The sequence below is a fragment of the Symphalangus syndactylus genome, chromosome 14 (genome assembly GCF_028878055.3).
Source record: "Symphalangus syndactylus isolate Jambi chromosome 14, NHGRI_mSymSyn1-v2.1_pri, whole genome shotgun sequence".
NCBI lineage: Eukaryota > Metazoa > Chordata > Mammalia > Primates > Hylobatidae > Symphalangus > Symphalangus syndactylus.
The window spans coordinates 38,857,798-38,878,213 of record NC_072436.2 but is presented as its reverse complement, the minus strand read 5'-3'; the positions used below and the strand labels follow the sequence as shown (position 1 = coordinate 38,878,213).

Below are 20,416 nucleotides of genomic sequence, written 5' to 3'. Positions count from 1 at the left end.
TCCCACTCTTCTTTATACCTCTGGTAGAATTCAGCTGTGAATTCATCTGGTCCTGGGAGTTTTTTGGTTGGTAAGCTATTTATTACTGCCTCAATTTTAGAACTCATTATTGATCTGTTCAGGGATTCAGTTTCTTCCTAGTTCAGTCTTGGGAGGGTGTATGTGTCCAAGAACTCATCCATTTCTTCTAGATTTTCTAGTTTATGTGCACAGAGGTGTTTATAGTATTCTCTGCTGATTGTTTGTATTTCTGTGGGGTCAGTGGCAATATCCCCCTTATAATTTCTGATTGTGTTTATTTGATTCTTCTCTCTTTTCTTTATTAGTCTAGCTAGTGGTGTATCTAGTTTATTAATTTTTTTCAAAAAACCAGCTCCTGAATTTGTAGGGTTTTTCGTGTCTCTATCTCCTTCAGTTCAGCTCTGATCTTGGTTATTTCTTGTCTTCTGCTAGCTGTAGGGTTTGTTTGCTCTTGGTTCTCTAGTTCTTTTAGTTGAGATGTTAGGTTGTTAACTTGAGATCTTTCTAGGTTTTTGATGTGGGCATTTAGTGATATAAATTTTCCTCTTAACACTGCTTTAGCTGCATTTCAGAGATTTTGATATGTTGTCTCTTTGTTCTCATTAGTTTCAAAGAACTTCTTGATTTCTGCCTTAATTTCATTATTTACCCAAGTCATTCAGGAACAGGTTGTTATTTTCCATGTAGTTGTGTGATTTTGAGTGAATTTCTTTCTTTCTTTCTTTCTTTTTTTAAATGTGTCTATCAGAATGACTTTATTTCAGTACAGTGAGCCCCACCAGGCAGTGTGGTTTGTGCGAGGCTGTGTGAGGGACAGGCTTGGGCTAAGAGAAGGGAGGTGAGTTGTTAAGTGCACTGCAGTCTGCAGAGTGCTACATTGCTTTCACACACACCTGCTGCTTTGGCCCATACCTGGCAGGGGCCTTTGGTCATAGGACAGCATGGGGGCATGGGCGAGACTACTGCATGGGGTCTGGGATTGGGGTGGGTCATGGTGTCACAGTTGAGGGTGCCAGTGAAGACAGGCTGGCCCCAGCTTTGCACCACCTGGGCTAAAGGCCTTTGGACCACTCCTAGGAGTCAGCCCTGGCTCCATTAGCTCCTGGCATTCTTGTCTGGCCCTCTTCCTCCTTAACCAAGCAGGTCCAAGGTCAAGAATGGCCCAAGATCAGCCAAGAGGGAGCCATCCTACCTCTACAGCTTAGTTGCCTGGTCAGCTACGGTGGCAAAAGGCAACATGGTTAATTGCAGCTTTCTCCAGTCCTAAGGACACTGGCTCTCCAACACCCCTTCCTTGCTTAGGGGCCTCTGCCAAAGAAAAAGTCTACCTCCTGTTTCAGAAAATCTAACCAGCAACCAGCCTGTTGATTCTATGGCAGTGAGCAAGAGGAAGAGGGAGAAAGAGGCTGGTGGGAGTGTCTTTGAGTATAGCTTCCAATTTCAAATGGTCCTGCAACCTGTGGACGCTGTCAGCTCACCATCAGCAGGGAGAGGCGGGGCCCTGGAGGCTAGGCTAAGCTTAGGTGCTATAAACATTAGTGTGGCAGGGCAGGAGGCAGTGAGCTCCCTCTCTCCATCCCCTTACTGAACAAACACTTCAATAAATAAAACTGAAGATGGCATTGCAACAAGAACGGATGGAAAGCAAGGACCTGGAATCAGCAGGCACCTTAAACTGTCCCAAGGCCCCTGGAAGGGGAATGGGCTGGGAACATTTTCTCTGCAGCCATTCGGGGGATGACTACTCCTGCCCTCCTCCAGTGGCTGGTGTGGTCCTGTTCCCTGGTGAATATGAGGGCCTCCTGCTCTCTCCTGACTTTCCAGTCTCTGTGTTAGCTCTTGGGATGCTTTTCCAGCCTCCCAAACCAAAATGGCAACAAAACCAGACAGAGCTCAACCCCAGCCCCAGTCCTCAGTGCCCAGTCAGGGGGCATTGATAGCGGAGTGACCAGCAAGGGGAGGCAGCAGCTGCCTGGGGCCTCAGGGCACCCTGGCAGGTGGGAGTGAGGGTGGGGCCAGTCCAGCCTAGGATGGGCAGCAGCAAGGTCTCCCAGGGGGTGGCTTATCTCCCTCTGTCTCTCTGTGGTAGTAAACGGAGTCCCCTGCAGCCAGTCAGAGGCCCACCTGAGGAGGGAGTGCAGCCTCTGCCAGTGCTCTTCCCTGTCAGGAGCCAGTTAGTGGTCACTCCCAGGCCTCAGGCCATCACCATCGCGGGTAGTTCATCATCCTTTCTGGGCCTGGGGTCCCTGGGCCACACGGCTGTTGCATATGCTCACACACTTGTATCCACACATGCACTCACACACACAGGCAATTCCTCAAAAACACTCCGACTCAAGAAAGCGAGTTTTAAAGTGGAGTTAACTTCAGAGAGAGGTGAAGATGATATCCCAGCATTAGAAGGTTTTCCTGTGGATAGATCAGGCACCATCTTCCTCATACTCCTTCTTGGAGACCCACATCTTCTTAAAGGTGTCCAGGGAGGCAAGGATAGAGCCCCCAGTCGACGTGGAATACAGTCTCTCCTGAGGTGCAGATATCCTGATCTTCACTTCACTCAGTAGCCTGTCACCAAAACCTTTGAACAAGGTAGAGCCTCCCAAGAGGATGATGTTGGAGAAAAGCATGAGCTGCAGGTCCGTGTCTGACTTCTGGATGGCGAACACCAGGACCTTGTGGATGCCCTCACTCTCCTCCCTGATCGAGTCTGGCCTGAAGAGCAGCTCAGGGGCCTGGAATTGGGAAGGACCAATCTCAATGGTGCTGCCATCAGGCAGGTAGTACTGAGCCTTCTCTGTCTCTAGTGTCTCTTCCTTCTGGGGGTTTACGGATAGGTAAGAGGGTCTTTCTTTTATGGCCTTGACAATCTCAAACTCGGAGGATGAGTGGAAATCGTAGCCCTCCTTATGCAGGTAGAGGTGCAGGAAGTGAGAGATGTCCCGGCCTGTGATGTCAATGCACGTGATGGAGTGTGGCATGGCAAAGCCCTCATAGATGGGCACAGCATGGGTGATGCCATCCCCAGAATCCAACGCCACCCCCATGGTCCTGCCTGTGGCATAAAGGCTGAGCACAGCTTACATGGAGATGAAAATAGCAGGCACATTGAAGCTCTTGAAGAAAACGTCAGCAGCTTGTTCCTGGTGTCTTTGTGGGTTTAAAGGCGCCTCAGTGAGGAGCACAAGATGCTCCTCTGAGAAAGTCTGCAGCTCGTCCTTAGAATAGACATATTGCCAGATGTGTTCCGTGTCATTCCAGTCCTTGACAATGCCATGCTCCATGAGATAGCAGATTGAGAGCAGCCCTTGGTGCTCCTTGGCTTTAGAGCCAATGAAGATGTCACCTTCAAGGGCTCCTGCCATGATACGAATGTGCATGGGTAGGCCCATGTAGTTTGGAAAGCAGTATTTGGGGATCTGATCACCAGCAAAACCAGCTTTAATCACACCAGATCCATGTCGATCACCACAGGCTGGTTGGTGATCACATCGTAGGACTCCACGGCAGAGGAATCTCTCCTGGGGAAGGAACTACCAGTCAGGTCTGCCGCTAGTGCCATTTGTGAATTTCTTAATCTTGAGTTCTAATTTGATTGCATTTTCGTCTGTTATAGTTTCAATTCTTTTTCATTTGCTGAGGAATATTTTATTTCTGATTATGTGATCAATTTTAGAGTAAGTGCCAGGTGGTGATGAGTAGAATGCATATTTTGTTGTTTTTGGGTGGAGAGTTCTGTAGATATGTATCAGGTCCACTTGATCCAGAGCTGAGTTCAGGTCCTGAATATCTTTGTCAATTTTCTATGTGGATGACCTGCCTAATATTGTCAGTGGGGTATTAAAGTCTCCCACTATTATTGTATGGGAGTCCAAGTCACTTTGAAAATCATAAGAACTTGCTGTATGAATCTGGGTTGCCGAGACCAGCTCGGTCATGGAGACCCTAACCCAGCGGCGCTAGAGGAATTAAAGACACACACACAGAAATATAGTGTGTGGAGTGGGAAATCAGGGGTCTCACAGCTTTCAGAGCTGAGAGCCTTGAACAGAGATTTACCCACATATTTACTGACAGCAAGCCAGTGATAAGCATTGTTTCTATAGATTATAGATTTACTAAAAGTATTCCTTATGGGAAATAAAGGGATGGGCTGAAATAAAGGGGTAGGTCTGGCTAGTTATCTGCAACAGGAAGATGTCCTTAAGGCACAGATCGCTCATGCTATTGTTTGTGGTTCAGGAACGTCTTTAAGCAGTTTTCCGCTCTGGGTGGGCCAGGTGTTCCTTGCCCTCATTCTGGTAAACCCACAACCTTCACCATGGGCATCATGGCCATCATGAGCATGTCACAGTGCTGCAGAGATTTTGTTTATGGCCAGTTTTGGGGCCAGTTTATGGCCAGATTTGGGGGTCTCTTCCCAACATGGGTGCTCTTTTTTTGGGTGCATATATATTTAGGATAGTTAGCTCTTCTTGTTGAATTGAACCCTTTACCATTGTGTAATGCCCTTGTCTTTTTTTATCTTTGTTGGTTTAAAGTCTGTTTTGTCAGAAGCTAGAATTGCAACCCCTGCTTTTTGCTCTTTTCCATTTGCTTGGTAAATTTTCCTCCATCCCTTTATTTTGAACCTATGTGTGTCTTTGCAAATGAGATGGATCTCTTGAAGACAGCCTACTGATGGATCTTGGCTCCTTATCCAGCTTGCCATTCTGTGTCTTTTTAATTGGGGCATTTAACCCACTTACATTTAAGGTTAGTATTGTTTTGTGTGAATTTGATCCTATCATCATTATGCTAGCTGGTTATTTTGCAGATTTGTTTATGTGGTTGCTTCATAGTGTCACTGGTCTGTGTACTTCAGTGTGTTTTTATAGTGGGTGGTATCAATTTCTCCTTTCCATATTTAGTCCTTCCTTCAGGAGCTCTTGCAAGGCAGGCCTGGTGGTGATAAATTCCCTAAGCATTTGCTTGGTCTGAAAAGGATCTTATTTCTCCTTCACATATGAAGCTTAGTTTGGCCAGATATGAAATTCTGGGTTGGAAATTTCTTTTCTTTAAGAATGATGAATATTGGCCCCCAATCTCTGCTGGCTTGTAGGGTTTGGGTTTCTGCTGAGAGGTGTGCTGTTAGTCTGATGAGCTTCCTTTTGTAGGTGACCTGGCCTTTCTCTCTGGCTGCCTTTAACTTTTTTTTTTTCATTTTGACCTTGAAAAATCTGATGATTATGTGTGTTGGGGTTGATCTTCTCATGGAGTACCTTACTGGGGTTCTCTGGATTTCCTGAATTTGAATTTTGGCTTGTCTTGCTAGGTTGGGGGAGGTCTTCTGTATGATATTCTAAAGTATGTTTTTCAATGTGGTTCCATTTTTCCTGTCTTTTTTAGGTACCCCAATCAGTCATAGGTTTGGTCTCTATACATAATCCCATATTTCTCTAAGGTTTTGTTCATTCATTTTCATTCTTTTTTCCCTATTCTTACCTGCCTGTCTTAATTCAGAAAGATAATCTTCAAGCTCTGAGATTCTTTCCTCTGCCTTGTCTATTCTGCTATTGATACTTGTGATTGCATTATAAAGTTCTTGTGTTTTTAAGCTCCATCAGGTCAGTTATGTTCTTCTCTTAATTGGCTGTTCTGGCTATCAGCTCCTGTATTGGTTTATCATGATTCTTAGCTTCTTTGCAGTGGGTTTCAACATGCTCCTTTAACTCAACAAAGTTTTTTATTACCCACTTTCTGAAGCGTCCTTCTGTAAGTTCAGCCATCTCAGCATCATCCCACTTCTGTGCCCCTGTTGGAGTGGTGTTGTGGTCATTTGGAGCAGAAGAGGCACTCTGGCTTTTTGAGTTTTCAGCGTTTTGTGTTGATTCTTTCTCATCTTTGTGGGCTTATTTGCCTTTGATCTTTGAGGTTGCTGACCTTTAAATAGGATTTTTGTTGGGTTTTTATTGTTGATGTTGTTGTTTTCTGTTTGTTTTTCTTTTAACAGTCAGGACACTCTACTGTAGTGTTGCTGTGGTTTGCTGTACTCCCGACCCTAATTGCCTCCGTTTTTCCCATACCTGGAAGTATCACCAGTGAAGGCTGCAAAACAGCAAATATGGCAGCCAGCTCCTTCCTCTGGAAGCTCTGTCCCAGGAGAGTACTGATTTGTTGCCAGCCCAAACGCACTTTGTAGGAGGTGGCTGGAAACCCCTTTTGGGAGGTCTCACCCAGTCAGGTGGAATGGGATTACAGACCCACTTAAAGAAGCAGTCTGGCTGCTTTTTGGTAGAGCACATATGATGCATTAGGAGGGGACTCTTTCTTGTCTGGACCATTTGTATTTTCCAAAGCCAGCAGGCTAGAATGGCTAAGTCTACTGAACCCCAGAGATAGCAGCCACCCCTGCCCCGGTCACTCGGAACTGCCTCAGAAATATTCCAGACTGCTTTGGTTGGCTGGCTGGAATTCCAAGCCAGTGGGTCTTAACTTGTGAGTTGCCATGGAAGTAGGGGCCATGGAAGTGGGGCCCACAGAACAATACTGCTTGGCTGCCTGGATTCAGCTCCCTTTCTAGGGATATATACAGATGGATATCCCCCCCTTGCTGGGGATCCTGGGGCCAAGAGTATGTAAAATTCCGGGGTCACTGTATGTGCCTGAGCAGCTGCTCTGCCGAGACACCACACAGTTCTGTGTATTTGACACAAGGCCCTGGTGGCATGAACTCAGGAGATCTCCTGATCTGTGGGTTGCAGAGATCCGTGGGAGAAGCATGGTTTTCTGGGCAGGGTTGCACAGTCACTCACCCCTTCTCTTGGTTGGGGATGGGGGTTCCTTTGGCTCCATGCCACTCCCAGGTTGGCTGTTGTTCCCCTTGTTCCCTGGCTTTTCTACATTCTCATGGGTCAAGTTGTTTGCCCTGTCAGTCCCAATGTGAGAACCTGGATATTTCAGTTTAAAGTGCTGAATTCACTTGCCCTTCTTCATTCCTCTCAGTGAGTGCCACAGACCACAGCTGCTTCTAATCGGCCATCTTGGATCAACATTGTTATTCCCTTTTTCACTGCTTATTTCATTTCACTCACATCTATAAGCAAAAAAAAAAAAAAAAAAAAAAGACTCAAACAGCATAAAAAAGTGACTTTTGTAGGTTATTGTTTGGTAAAGCATTTGAATTTTAAAAAATCTCATCATGAGCTATAGCTCATATTTGGTCATTTTTTGTACTTCTCATTTGGGTATCTAAGACTTAATGCTGAATTGAGGCATCTATGGAATAAATAAAACTCTGGACCTGTCTGGACAAGCCAAGCTCAAAGCAGGAGTGTGCTGTGGTGGGAATAGGCCAACTGTGGAATCCTAAACTGCCTTCATATTGTTACTGTATCATTGAGCAGCTATGTGGACTTGGACACTTTTTAGAACTTCTCTTTCTTTAAGTGGAGTGAGGGTTGTTATGAGGCTTAAATGAGGTAATGCTTGTAAACTGCTTAACATGGTTGGCACAATCAACTTTAGGTACTATTATCAGTTTTGTCTCTGAGGCTCGTTCTTAGGTTTATGGAGTTGTAGAGCTGGAGAAGCATTTTAAAGTCCAGCGTTTTTCCTTATTTTAGAGAGGGGAAACTGATGCCCAGAGACACTGAAGGTTTCTGAGGCTTGGTTATCATGTCTATGTGTTTTACAGCTTGGCTATGAGGATCATCTGAGCTAATAGGTGGAAAAGCATTTATATGTCAGTTTTTTAGCATTGTTCATACAGTGGCTAATTGCCTTGCCTGCTCAACGACTGAATGATTTTATAAAATAGCTTTCTGGTTCGGACAATAGAAAAATCAATATATTTTCTTTTTTTTTTTAAATTTAGATGTATCCAGTTAAAGCAGGCAATAGATGAAAATAAAAATATTCTTCAAAAATTAAGCAAAGTAAGTATTGAGGTTAATCACATTATTAAAACGTCTCTTCCTATACAAGTATTTTTATTAAGTGGGAGTTAATTCAAGTTGGTAAGTTCCTGGGTTTACATTAGTGACATAGTCTAACTGCAGCCAGTGCTGGCTTGCCGAACAGGCTTGCTAAGTCTGTGCTTGGCAGCAAAGTAAAACCCAGGGCTCCAACTACCGAAAAATGTTCAGCTTTGATGAACTCACCTACTATTAAGGATTCAGACAATCCTGGAAGGAGCTATTTTTATTTTTGCATTTTGTGAGTTCTTTGTTTTACAGTTTAGAATTACTTTTATTTTAATTTCTTTGTGGGGAAATAATGCATAATCTGGCCCTGAGGGTAAGTGGTAAAGAAGCTTCTTGTATCAAATGGCAGCTCTGATATCAATGTCTCTGCAGAAATAGGAGGAACAGGAATTTAACCTTGACAATCCCTTCAGGATTTTTTTTTTTTTTCACATGAGCCTTGGCTACAGCTAGATGTCCAGGTCCAGAGACTCATGGAGTCTTTAAAGTGGAAGGCACCTGAAAGTCAGCTCTCCAGCTGTATATTACTCCCCTTTACTGCATCTGAGATATGTGGTCACTGAAGAGCTCATCCAAATTTCTCCAGTGACACAAAACTTTTCAACTTAGACTGTTTGAAAACCTAATTATTCCTGTTTCACAGGTGAAGAAATTGAAGCTCTCATTGGTGAAGCAGCCATGCCTCTTCTGTCAATAAGTGGCAGAACTTGGGATTGGTGCCTGTCTTATTGACCTTAAAGCCGATCTTCTGTCAGAACATATCTCTTACTGACTATGGAAGGTCTATAATACTTAGCAAGAAAATAAAACAAAAACCTAAAACAAGTGGTATAATTTTATTTTTTCGTTTGGTTTGCATTCCAACACAATCACCTGTTTCTTTTAAATCTAATTTATTTCCCTAAGATAGGCGTAATGTCACACTGATATTTACTTTGTTATATAGCACTTACTGGAATTTTTTGTTGTTCTTTTGAAATTAGGAAGCTGAAATTAATTTTTTAGTGAAATAGACCTATATTCTCTCATAGGCTGATGAATCTGCACCTGTTGCAAACTACAATCAGAGAAAAGAAGAGGAGCATATTCTTTTGGACAAGCTTACCCAACAACTGCAGAGCCTTGCTGTGACAATAAGTAGAGAAAATATAACTGAGTATGCTTCCTTTCTACCTTTCTTTTTTCTTTTTTTAAGATGTATACCAATAGCTTTAATGTTTAACTCAAAGACATATAGCAGTATAGATATAAACAAATGACACTAACAATAGAATCAGTCAACATTTATTTATTGTGTATAATAGAAAGTGTTAGATCCCATGAGAGATGGAAAGAAGTGTAAGTCATAGTCTCTGCCCTCAGGCAATTTATAATTTAGTTGAGGAAACAAAACAGAGATCTGAAAAGCTAAATGAACAAATGTTAGAAAATAAAGATGATATATTTAATGTCAATGTTGATGTGTAAAAGGGAAATGATTTGGAATGTCTACTTGCATTATTCTCCCTTTCATAAACATTCTTTAAAAAGTTGAAGCAAAGAGTGAGTGTGGTGGCTCATACCTGTAATCCCAGCATTTTGGAAGGCTGAGGCAAGAGGATCACTTGAGGCCAGGAGTTCAAGACCAGTCTGGGCAATATAGTGGACCCCGTCTCTACAAAAACCCCAAATTAGTCAGGCTTGGTGGCACGTACCTATAGTCCCAGCTACTTGGGAGGCTGAGGCAAGGAGGATTGCTTGAGTCCAGAAGTTCCAGGCTGCAGTGAGCCATAATCACCTCAGTGCACTCTAGCCTGGGCAACGGAGTGAGACACTGTCTCTATTAAAAAAAAAAAAAATTGAAGCAGGGACATGCATAGTTTTTCTGCCAGAGTGTATGTTAGTAATAGCTTCTGAAAGTTGTAAAGAAGACTTACATATACAAGTTGAGTATTCCTTATCTGAAATGCTTGGGATCAGAAGGATCTTCAGTTTTGGATTGTTTTGGATTTTGGAATACTTGCATTGTACTTACTCGTTGAGCATCCCTAATCTGGAAATCTACATTTTGAAAGACTCCAATGAGCATTTCCTTTGAGTGTTATTTTGACGCTCCAAAAGTTTCAGATTTAGGAGTATTTTGGATTTTGGATTTTCTGATTAGGGATACCCAACCTGTATGAACAAACCCAATTTGTGGGAAGCAAAAGAAAAAAATCAGTTATTCAGACTATTTCAGTGTTGTTCTCCAACCTTCATACTGTATCCTGGGAAAAAATGCTGAAGGTGGTAGATGCAAGGATCTAGAATTTCCACCGATTCTTAGTACTGAGAATGGCAGAGTAGTTGGTATTGGACTTACCTTCCCACCATAAATGACTATAAAGTCTGGACAAAATATACAAAGCATCTGTTTGAAGCCATTGAGCATCTACCAAGCAGGGTTGATATTCTTGATACAGGGAGACACATGAAGCGAATCCTACATTCACCTAGGCTTTTTCCCTGGGAATAATTTATGAGCTGTGGTGGAGGAAGGTAGATTCCAAGCAGGGAATAGTAGTCTTACTTGACTGAGGAGACAGAGATCACACTTTGGAGCTGCCCAGTTCACTGAGAGTTGTGGAGCAAGGTGCCAAAGAGAGAAGGGAGCTGCAGAGAAACAACTCCAGCAATCTGAAAGGTCTCCTGGGCTGTATAGGGCATGATGCCTGCAAGGCCTGGCAGAAAGTACCTGCTGGGAGACTGAGAGCTTAATGGATTCTGGAAATCGTATAGTCCTGGAAAAACACTGGAGTTTGTACCTAGTTCTAGTAAAGAGACTTGGGAAATGTTTCAGGCGTTTAGTAGAGGACACAGAAGGCCCAGGCCCTAGGAGTAAAGAAAACACCCTGAGAGTAACAACCATGATCTAGGAATAAAGACAAAGCTGAAGTAGGTCTTCTCTAAAAGAGCCTAAAAGCAGACCTTATCAGGAGCAAGATAATTTAACTGTGTAACATTAAAATAATTTAAAATTTCTTAGAGGAATATAACATAATCCAAAGTCTGTAAGTGCATCGTGTAATGTGTCCATCACAGCAACCAGTATAAAAAAAATTAGAAATGCAAAAAAGCAGGGGAAAATACATGATCAATAAGTGACAAGATGGTCAATAAAAACAGACCCGGATATGATCCAGATATAGAGTTAGCTGACAAGGACTTCTAAATAAAATGATGAATACGGTAAAAAAAAAAATAGAAGAAAAGATGAATGAAATGGGAAATGGGTGTATTTAATTCAAATATAGAAAAATCAAATGAACATTCTGTAACTAAAAAATATAATATTTGATAAAGTAATGCCTGAGAACTTCCAAAATCTGATTCAATGTATAGACTCAAAAATCTGGGAAATGTATTAAAATCAACAGAATAAATAATCAGTAGCTCAGAGATGTGAGAATTAGTAAATAACCATAAAACAACAATTTTTAATATGTTAAATAATTTATAGGAAAAGATTGATAAGATGAATAGAGTGAAATCTTAAGCAGAGAAATGGGAACTAATAAAGACCAAAATGAAAATTCTGGAACTAAAAAAATATAATATGTGAAATAAAATTGCTGAGTGGTTTAATAGAAGATTGGATATAACAGAAGAAGGGATCAGTGAACCCAAAGACAGCTTAAAAGTTTTTCAAATTGATACACAAAAATAAAAAAATGCAAAGAACAAAACAATGTAAGAGAGAGGTGGGACACTGTTAAAAGTTATAACAGATTTGTAATTGAAGTCTCAGAATAAGAGAGAGAATGAAGCACAAGAAATATTTAAAGAGATAGTGACTGAAAACATTTAAAAATTATGATCTGAGAGAGATACCAATCCACTGATCCAAGAATCTCAGGGAACCCCAAACAGAATCAATATAAAGAAACCCACACACAGATACATCAAACTACCGAAAACCAAAGATAAATAGGAAATCTTAAAAGCTGCCAAGGGAACAAAGGAAACGTAGAGACAAATGACAGAATTACAGTTGACATCTTATGAGAAAAAATACAGGTCAGAAGACAATGCAGTAACATCTTGAAAACATTGAAAGAAGAAACCATCAACTCAGAATTCTGTATCTAGCAAAAGTATAAAAAATTAAAGTGAAATAAAGACATTTTCAGGCAAACAAAAGCTGAGAAAATTTGTCAACTGATCTGCAGTATAAGAAATGTTAAAGGAAGTTCTTGAGGCTAGCAGACAATGATCCCACATTGAAATTTGGATCTTCAAAAAGGATTGAAGAAGATGGGTACGTGGGTACATATAAAAGCCTATTTTTTTCTTTTCTACATGCCTTTAAAAGACACTCGATTATGTAAAGCAAAAGATATATGTGGGGATTTATAATATCCAGTCGATTCTCATTATTTGCAGTAGTTATGTTGCCATGAACACTCGATTAGTACAGACTTAAGACTCCTGTGAGCCTCTGGTCACAATGTTTTTGTCAACTGAGTAACATACAACCTTGTGTTACTGTTTAAAGACACCTTATTTCATATATTTTATTGATTCATTAACATTGAATTCACACCAACAGCACTATCACTTATTCATGAACAAGTCTTATCTAACACACTTATTTTCTCCAGAGGTACATTATAGCCTTCTTGTGCTTAGAAATACCACATGGCGCTATGTTTGGGAGCCATTTTAAACAACAAAATCATCAAAATAAATAAATAAATAAATAAAAAGTACAAAAATGCAAAAACTGTGGCACTAAATAGACTGCAAAAAAGGGACACTTTCCTGTATGAGAGCTGAAAAAAAAGGCAGGTGTCACCATGTTCAACTTCAGTTGGGAATGTGTATGCCAGACAACTCAAATTTTTTGCTGCTTTGTGTATGTCCACAAATGACCACAAAAGCACTGTGAGTATTAATTAGGAGGTTACAAATAAAGTTTAGTGAGCCAATGAATTCATAAATACAGAATCCGCATGTTACAAGGACTGACTATATGTAGAAGGAAAATGTGACAATAGCACAGCATAGCACAAAGACTAGCAGGTAAATGGAATTATATTATTTATCTTAAAGTTTTTTATCTTTGGTGAAGTGTGATATTTAAATTAGACTATGATAAGTTAGGGATGCATATTGTAATACCTAAAACAATCACTAACAAAATAATACAAAGAAGTGTAGCTTGTAAAACAACACAATAAAATGGAATACTAAACGTGATTTGATTAACCCAAAAAAGGCAAGAAAGGAGAAATAAACAGATGAGACAAATAGAAACCAAATAGTAACGTGGTTTCAATGCAGCCATTTGGATAGTTACATTAAATGTAAATGGAGTAACACTCCAATTACAACAAAGATTGTCAGATTGAATTTTTTTAACCCAAATATATACTATTTAGAAGAGATACACTTTGGTATGCAGTTATAGAGAGAGTGAAAGTAAAGAACTGGAAAAAGGTATTCCATGTTCTACAACAAAGATATTATTTGTTCTATAACCAAAACAAAGGTGATATGGTTACAATAATATCAGGTATTTAAGGCTAAAAGTAATTTACTACTTAGGAAAGGATATTTCATAATGATAAAAGAAACGGTCGACTCAGTAGGAAAAAAAAAATCTTCCTAAATGAGTATGCATTTAATAACATGGGTTCAAATGTATAAAGCAAAAGTTGCCAGAACTAAAACAGAGCTAGATAATTCACAATCCTTGATCTAATTACATGTATTAGTCAAGCCTTTCTTAATGATAGGGATATGTTCTGAGAAATGAGTCATTAAGTGATTTCATCATTGTGCAAACATCATAGAATGTACTTGCACAAACCTAGAAGGTGTAGGTTACCATACCCTTGGGTTATATAGTTATAGTATAGCCTGTTGCTCCTAGGCTACAAACCTGTACAGCATGTTACTGTGCTGAATACTGTACGTAATTGTAACACAATGGTGTAAGTATTTGTATATCTAAACATATCCCAAAATAGGAAATGTACAGTAAAAATATGGTATTATATGTATGGGACTATCATTGTATATGTGGCCCATTGTTGACTGAAACATTGTTGTGCAGCACATGACTATATATGTGTACAACACAGCACCCAAGTATGTATTATGTAAATACATATTCTTTTCAGTGCATCTGTAACATTAACCAAAATGAACCATATTGGACCATAAAGTAATTGTCACCAAATTTCAAAAGTTTGAAATTATGTAGAATATATATATATTTTCTTTGATGACTTGGAATGACATTAAAACCCAATGACAGAAAAATAATTAGAAATCACTGCATGTGGCCAGGTGCGGTGGCTCATGCCTGTGCTGAGGCGGGCGAATCACGAGGTCAAGAGATAGAGACCATCTGGCCAACATGGTGAAACCCCATCTCTACTAAAAATACAAAAATGAGCTGGGCATGGTGGCGCGTGCCTGTAGTCCCAGCTACTCGGGAGTCGGAGGCAGGAGAATCGCTTGAACCCAGGAGGCGGAGATTGCAGTGAGCCAAGATCGTACCACTGCACTCCAGCCTGGTGACAGAATGAGACACCGTCTCAAAAAAAAGAAATAAAAAAGAAATTACTACGTGTTTGCAAATTGTCACACACTTCTATATAAACCGTGAGTCAAAGAAAATATAACAGTGGCAATTAGAAAATATTTGGAATGGTAATAAAATGACTGGGTTGCAACCAGCGTAGTGCTTAGAGGGAAAATTTCCATCTTTTGTTTGTTTTGGAGACAGGGTCTCTGTTACCCAGACTGTAGTATAGTGGTGCAATCTTGGCTCACTGCAACGTCCACCTCCCAGGCTCTAGTGATCCTCTCCACCTCCACCTCACCGAGTAGCTGAGACTACAGGCGTGTGCCACCATGCCTGGCTAATTTTTTAAATTTTTTGTAGAGGCAGGGTCTCACTGTATTGCTCAGGCTGGTCTTGAACTCATGGGCTCATGCAGTCCTCCCACCTCAGCCTCCCAAAGTTCTGGGATTACAGGTGTGAGCCACCACACCTGGCCAGAAATTTATATCTTTAAATGTATAGTTTGAAAAAAAAGTTGAAAGTCAATTACTAAAACATCCAACTTTAGGGGCCAGAAAAAGGACAACAAACCCAAGGAGAGCAGGAAGGAAATAATAAAAATAAAAGCAGAAAACAGTGAACAATAAACAGACATACAGTAGGCAATATCAACAAAGCCAAACTGGTTTTTGGAAAATTAATTAAATGGATAAACTGCTGGCATTACTGATCAAGAAAAGGGAGAGAGAAAAAAACAGAAATCAATACAGATTCTACAAGCATTAAAAAGATACTATGAAGAGACTATGAACAACTTATGTGAATAAGTTTGAAATTTAGATAAAATCAGTTTCTTTAAAAAGAAAATGTACTAAAATTGACACAAGATGAATAGAAAATCTGAAAAGTTCTACTAAAATATCTACTAAAGAAGTTGAATCTGTAATTAAAAGCCTTTCCACAGATTAAACTCTCAGGTGGCTTTTCTGGTGAATTTATTGTAAACATTTAAGAAAGAAATAGTGCCAATATTACAAAATCATTCCAGAGAACAGACAAAGAAGAAACACTTTCAAATCATTTTATAAGCTTTCAATAACACTGATATCGAAACCTGACAAGAACACTAGAAGAAAATTGCAAGGCCCTCATGAACAGATGCACAAACTCAGTATAAAATATTAGCAAGTAAAATCTAGAGGCATTTCAAAAGGGTAATACATCATGACCAAGTGGAATTTGTTCCAGAATGTGAGGTTGGCTTAACATTAAAAAATCAATCATTGAAATTCATTACATTAATGAAGGGGAAAAACCGTATCAAGTTCACATTATTTTCGGCAACATTTTAGAATAATTGACCCATATAAAATATGTGCAAAATATCTCCTAAAGAAGGAAAGAGACACATTGAAAATCAATATGACATTTTATGGATTTTTTAGTCTTGTGGTATAAAAATGGTTGTTACATCCCTGTTTATGTTTTAGATCATTGTGGTATAAGAGTGTCCTACCATTATTTTAAACAAAGTTAAGCTAATATTCCTTTTTATTCCAGAGAAAATCTTATATTTGACTAGTTTTATGGTTAATGATGTTCATTTGCATTAGTCTAAGTATTGTTTTCCCATTTTAAAGATAAGCTTCTCTCACGTAAGCTTTAGGAGGGCAAAGATCTTGGTTTTGTTCATTGTTATAGCCCAAGCACATAGTGTCTGTCACACAGTAGGTACCCCCCAAAATTTAAACTTTGCTGAACGTTGAATGAATAAATAAAAGTCAGAAAGATTTAGTGATGTGCCCAAGCTAACGTTATTTTGGCATTTCTCTCTTCCTCACCTTCGGATTCACCTTTCTCTTCATCCCTACGCTGTTTTCTTAGTTCATAGTGTTGTCACTTCTCACTTTCAACAGCCACCCTCACCTTTAGCCCTTCTTCTAATCTGTTCCCCACATTATAGCTTTGTCTCCTTTCTAAAGTGGGAATCATATCATGTCCTTCCCCTACTCATTTTTAGGGACGACTTTAAAGGTAAAGTTCACCTGGGCTACATTCTGCATACCTCTTTTCAGTCTCAACTCTCACTCATTTTCCTCAAGCCTTGCCCTACCATTCCTGAGCTACTTGATGTTTCCTAGTCTCAAATCTCCTTTCTCCTCTCCCTGCCCTTCCTTTCTACTCCCATTTTACCTGATTAATTCCATATCATCTCTCAAGACCTAATTATAGCCTTTTCTGTCTCCCATTCATGCAACCTGGGTTAGGTGTCCCTCTTGTGTGATTGATTTCTTAGTATCCTGTGTACCTATTGCACTATTTTATAACTCTCCATTTTCTAGATTGTCTCATTGCAAGCTCCTTGAGGATGGGGAATCATGTCTGGTTTACCTTTGTGTCCACTGTGTATCTCTCTGACACGGAACTTGACCTACAGCATCAGTGTCATCATCATAATTGACTTTTATGGAAAGCTTGCTATGGGCAAGCACTGTTCTAAATACTTTGCAAGTAGTAACTCATCTTAATCCTCATAACAATCTTAGAAGGCAGGTTCTACTATTATCTCCACTTTACCAGTGAGAAATGAAGAGCTTAAAATAAGCCTACTCAAGGTCACCCAGCAAAGAGGGAATAGAGTCAGAATTTAAATTTAGCAGAGCCTATGCTCTAAGTACTTCATAATAATGCTTGAACAGCATTTTCTGAATGGATGAATCCAAGACTTGAATTTGGAGTCTCCTGGCCTCAAGTCCAGTAATGCTCTGCCATCTCACATACATGACTCAGCTCCCTCTCTGCCTCCGTCTCTCCAGGCACACTGTCTTAGCTAGATGGTAGAAACTGTTTGTTGTATTTTCTTGTATTTCTTTTATTTGCCAGCTCCAAATATGGGATATTCATGTATATATAGAAGTTACACTCATAGCTGGTCTGTTCTTGTATATTATTTCAAGTAGTCCTACTCAGAAACACTTTTTGTAGAGTTGGGGCACCTACTGAAGAAGAGGAAGAAAGTGAAAGTGAAGACAGTGAAGACAGTGGTGGGGAGGAAGAAGATGCAGAGGAGGAAGAGGAAGAGAAAGAGGAAAATGAATCTCACAAACAGTCAACCAGTGAAGAATACATCGCTATTGGAGATTTTACTGCTCAGCAAGTTGGAGATCTTACATTTAAGGTAGGTAGAATAAGACTGAAACCTAACCTAAGGGTCGATGTCCATACCTAACAGAATAAGAAAACTCTGCCTGTACACCTGTATTACAGATTCTTAAAACGAAGTTTTTTAACCATCTATTTAAATAAGTGATAATTACGATTTACAAGCAGTAGTGATATGAGATTGTGTTACTAAAGTTACCTCTTCTAAAGATTTTTGAAAGTAGCTTTAATGTTGAGAATTCCTAATTTAGGGGTAAAATTTCATAATTTGTTTTTGAATGTCATGTATAAATTCATTCAAGTGAGTTAGGCAATGTCCATAGGTGGAGGTAGAATGGAGCACTTCCTGCCATTTTGTAGTAGTCTTTCCTGTTAGCTTAGATATGAGAGGGGCTTGCATCCATGCTTACTTGGCCTGGGAATAAATAAGTGGCAGGTGGAACAGAACAATAAAGTTGTGATTTTTAAAGTTGTGATTTTGAGCCTGTGTTTTCTGCTAGAGAAATGAGCCAAAGAAATTTAAGTGAATATATGAATTTTAGTTCTTATATTAAATTTCAAAGTTTAGTAACTGATTAATAATAAAATACATAAGAATATTCTGCAAATAATTATATGGTTTAATTTATAGATTTTTTTTCAAATTCTCCTGGAAAATGGCATCAATATTAGACAATAATGTATATTTTAATAAAGTGTTTGCTTTTGTAGTGTCCTCAGTGGTGGAAATGCTTTTGTCTTCAAAGATGAATTTTATTTTTATAAAGAGTGAGTGTTATTCAAAACATATCTGGTGAATTAAGTGGTTAATTGTATTCAGTAAATACTATTTTTGCTCAAAAATAGGGTTTAACTTTAATGGAATTGATATTCTTTGGGAATTTATATGCTACTTCTTAAAGACACTTTTCCAGAGATATTAAAACTTTCAAAAATATTTTACGCAGTAATTGAATTTTTGGAATAAGTATGGGGGCTTAAAAATGATTGTGAAAAATGGTTCCATTTGCATAAATGGTTCAAGTGTATGTTAAGTAACCAAAAGGAATGATTCATTAAACTATGTCACATTTGTGGTTTTAGGTGAGTTAGGCAGAATACATAGGGGTCGGGTGATAGGGAAGCTTTTGATAAACCTTAGGATAAACATTGGATTAAAAAAAGATTTTGCCTTTTTTTCAGCCCATATTTTGAATCATTGGTAATGATATATACTCATGATTATTGAATTTTATTTAAAATGGTTTACTTTGTTTTGCTTTAAGAAAGGGGAAATTCTCCTTGTAATTGAAAAAAAACCTGATGGTTGGTGGATAGCTAAGGATGCCAAAGGAAATGAAGGTCTTGTTCCCAGAACCTACCTAGAGGTTAGTCTTGGTTTATGCTTTCCTTTTCTAAGACTTTTTTTTTTTCGCTTTTAATAAAACATTTAACTGTGTTCTTTTGTCAGTTGACTAGTGAATGACTTGAGATATAGAATTTGCTTTAATTTTGGAGGGACAGGACCTGGGAGAAACATTGTGTATTAATGGTCCTGGGACCTGTGAAGTGCTCTTACACATGTGAGCCCTGGAACGTGACCTCACAGTGAGGGGATGCTTTGTGGATTAATGCTGATCATAACAAATAATAGGTGTCTACTGTTTATTGTAAAACATAACTGCAGTTAACTTTGTGTTAACTTCCACAAATATGTGATCCCCTTACTAAAATGTGAACGTACTATACATGTGTGTTTGTAGCTTGTATTTTCTTATTTCATAAAATAACATGGTCATTTTCTGTGCCAAGATATATAGATTTCTGTCTGGATCAACACTGTCCAGTAGAACTATGATGCAAACCACACATGTAATTTAAATTTTTCAGTAGCCACATTGAGATATCTTTTTGCTGATGCCACTTCTGACACCAAGTATGTGGTTTTTCTCTGACACCAAATATGTGTTACTACATCAGTTCTTCTACACCAACCAGTGTCAGCAATTCAATTCTGATGCTAATGCCTGGAGCTGGCACAGACCCCCACAGGTTAAAGGCTCAGTCCCACAAGACTGCTGCCCACTTCCGTTGCCAGTCACAAGTCCCAAGAGCCACCCATACTTCTGACTGACTGGCTATACGTTCACGAGTTCCCATACCATCACCTCAGGGATTCAGTAATTTACTAGAATGATTCACAGAACTCAGGAAAACACTTTCCTTGCATTTACCAGTTTATTATAAAGGATACAACTCAGGAACAGCCATAGAGTGAGGTATTGGTTGGGGGTGGCTGGCATGCACTCTCTGGGCCTTCCACCTTCCCAGCACCTCGCTGTGTTCACCATCCTGGAAGTTCCTGGAACCCCATCATTTAGGGGTTTTTCTGAAGGTTTCATTGGCCATGTTTAACTAAATCATTAGCAATTGGTGATTAACTCAGTCTCCAGCTCCTCTCCCCTCTTTGAAGGTTGGAGGGTGGGGCTGAAAATTCTAACCTCTAATACGTGGGTTGGTTTTTCTGGTAACCTGTCCCCTTCCTGAAGCTGTTTAGGTGCCCACCTAGAGTTACCTCATTAGCATAAACTCAGGAGTGACTGAAGGGGACTCTTGATGAGTAAGAAAACATACTCCTATCATTCAGGAAATTCCAAGGGTTTCAGGAGCTCTGTGCCAGGAACCAGTGACAAAGAACAAACACATATTTTTCATTACACACATTTTTAAAAAGTAAAAAGAAACAGGTAGAATTATTTTT

The 20,416-nt window shown here is 39.5% G+C and overlaps 1 protein-coding gene and 1 pseudogene across 6 annotated transcripts in view; one reads left to right on the top strand and one right to left on the bottom strand.

Annotated features, from left to right (window-relative positions):
* The window catches only part of NPHP1 (nephrocystin 1), a 99,736-nt gene that overhangs the window by 17,392 nt on the left and 61,928 nt on the right, over window positions 1–20,416 (top strand). For 5 of the 6 annotated variants that reach the window (XM_055241761.2, XM_063617567.1, XM_055241760.2 and 2 more), the window contains exons 3-6: window positions 7,874–7,934; window positions 9,014–9,138; window positions 17,500–17,692; window positions 18,942–19,043. In XM_055241761.2, coding sequence (XP_055097736.1) covers window positions 7,874–7,934; window positions 9,014–9,138; window positions 17,500–17,692; window positions 18,942–19,043 — 481 coding nt within the window. The remainder of the gene's footprint in view (window positions 1–7,873; window positions 7,935–9,013; window positions 9,139–17,499; window positions 17,693–18,941; window positions 19,044–20,416) is intronic. The other variant, XM_055241762.2, reaches the window with a different exon arrangement.
* On the bottom strand, window positions 2,350–3,549 carry LOC129462087 (alpha-centractin-like; annotated as a pseudogene).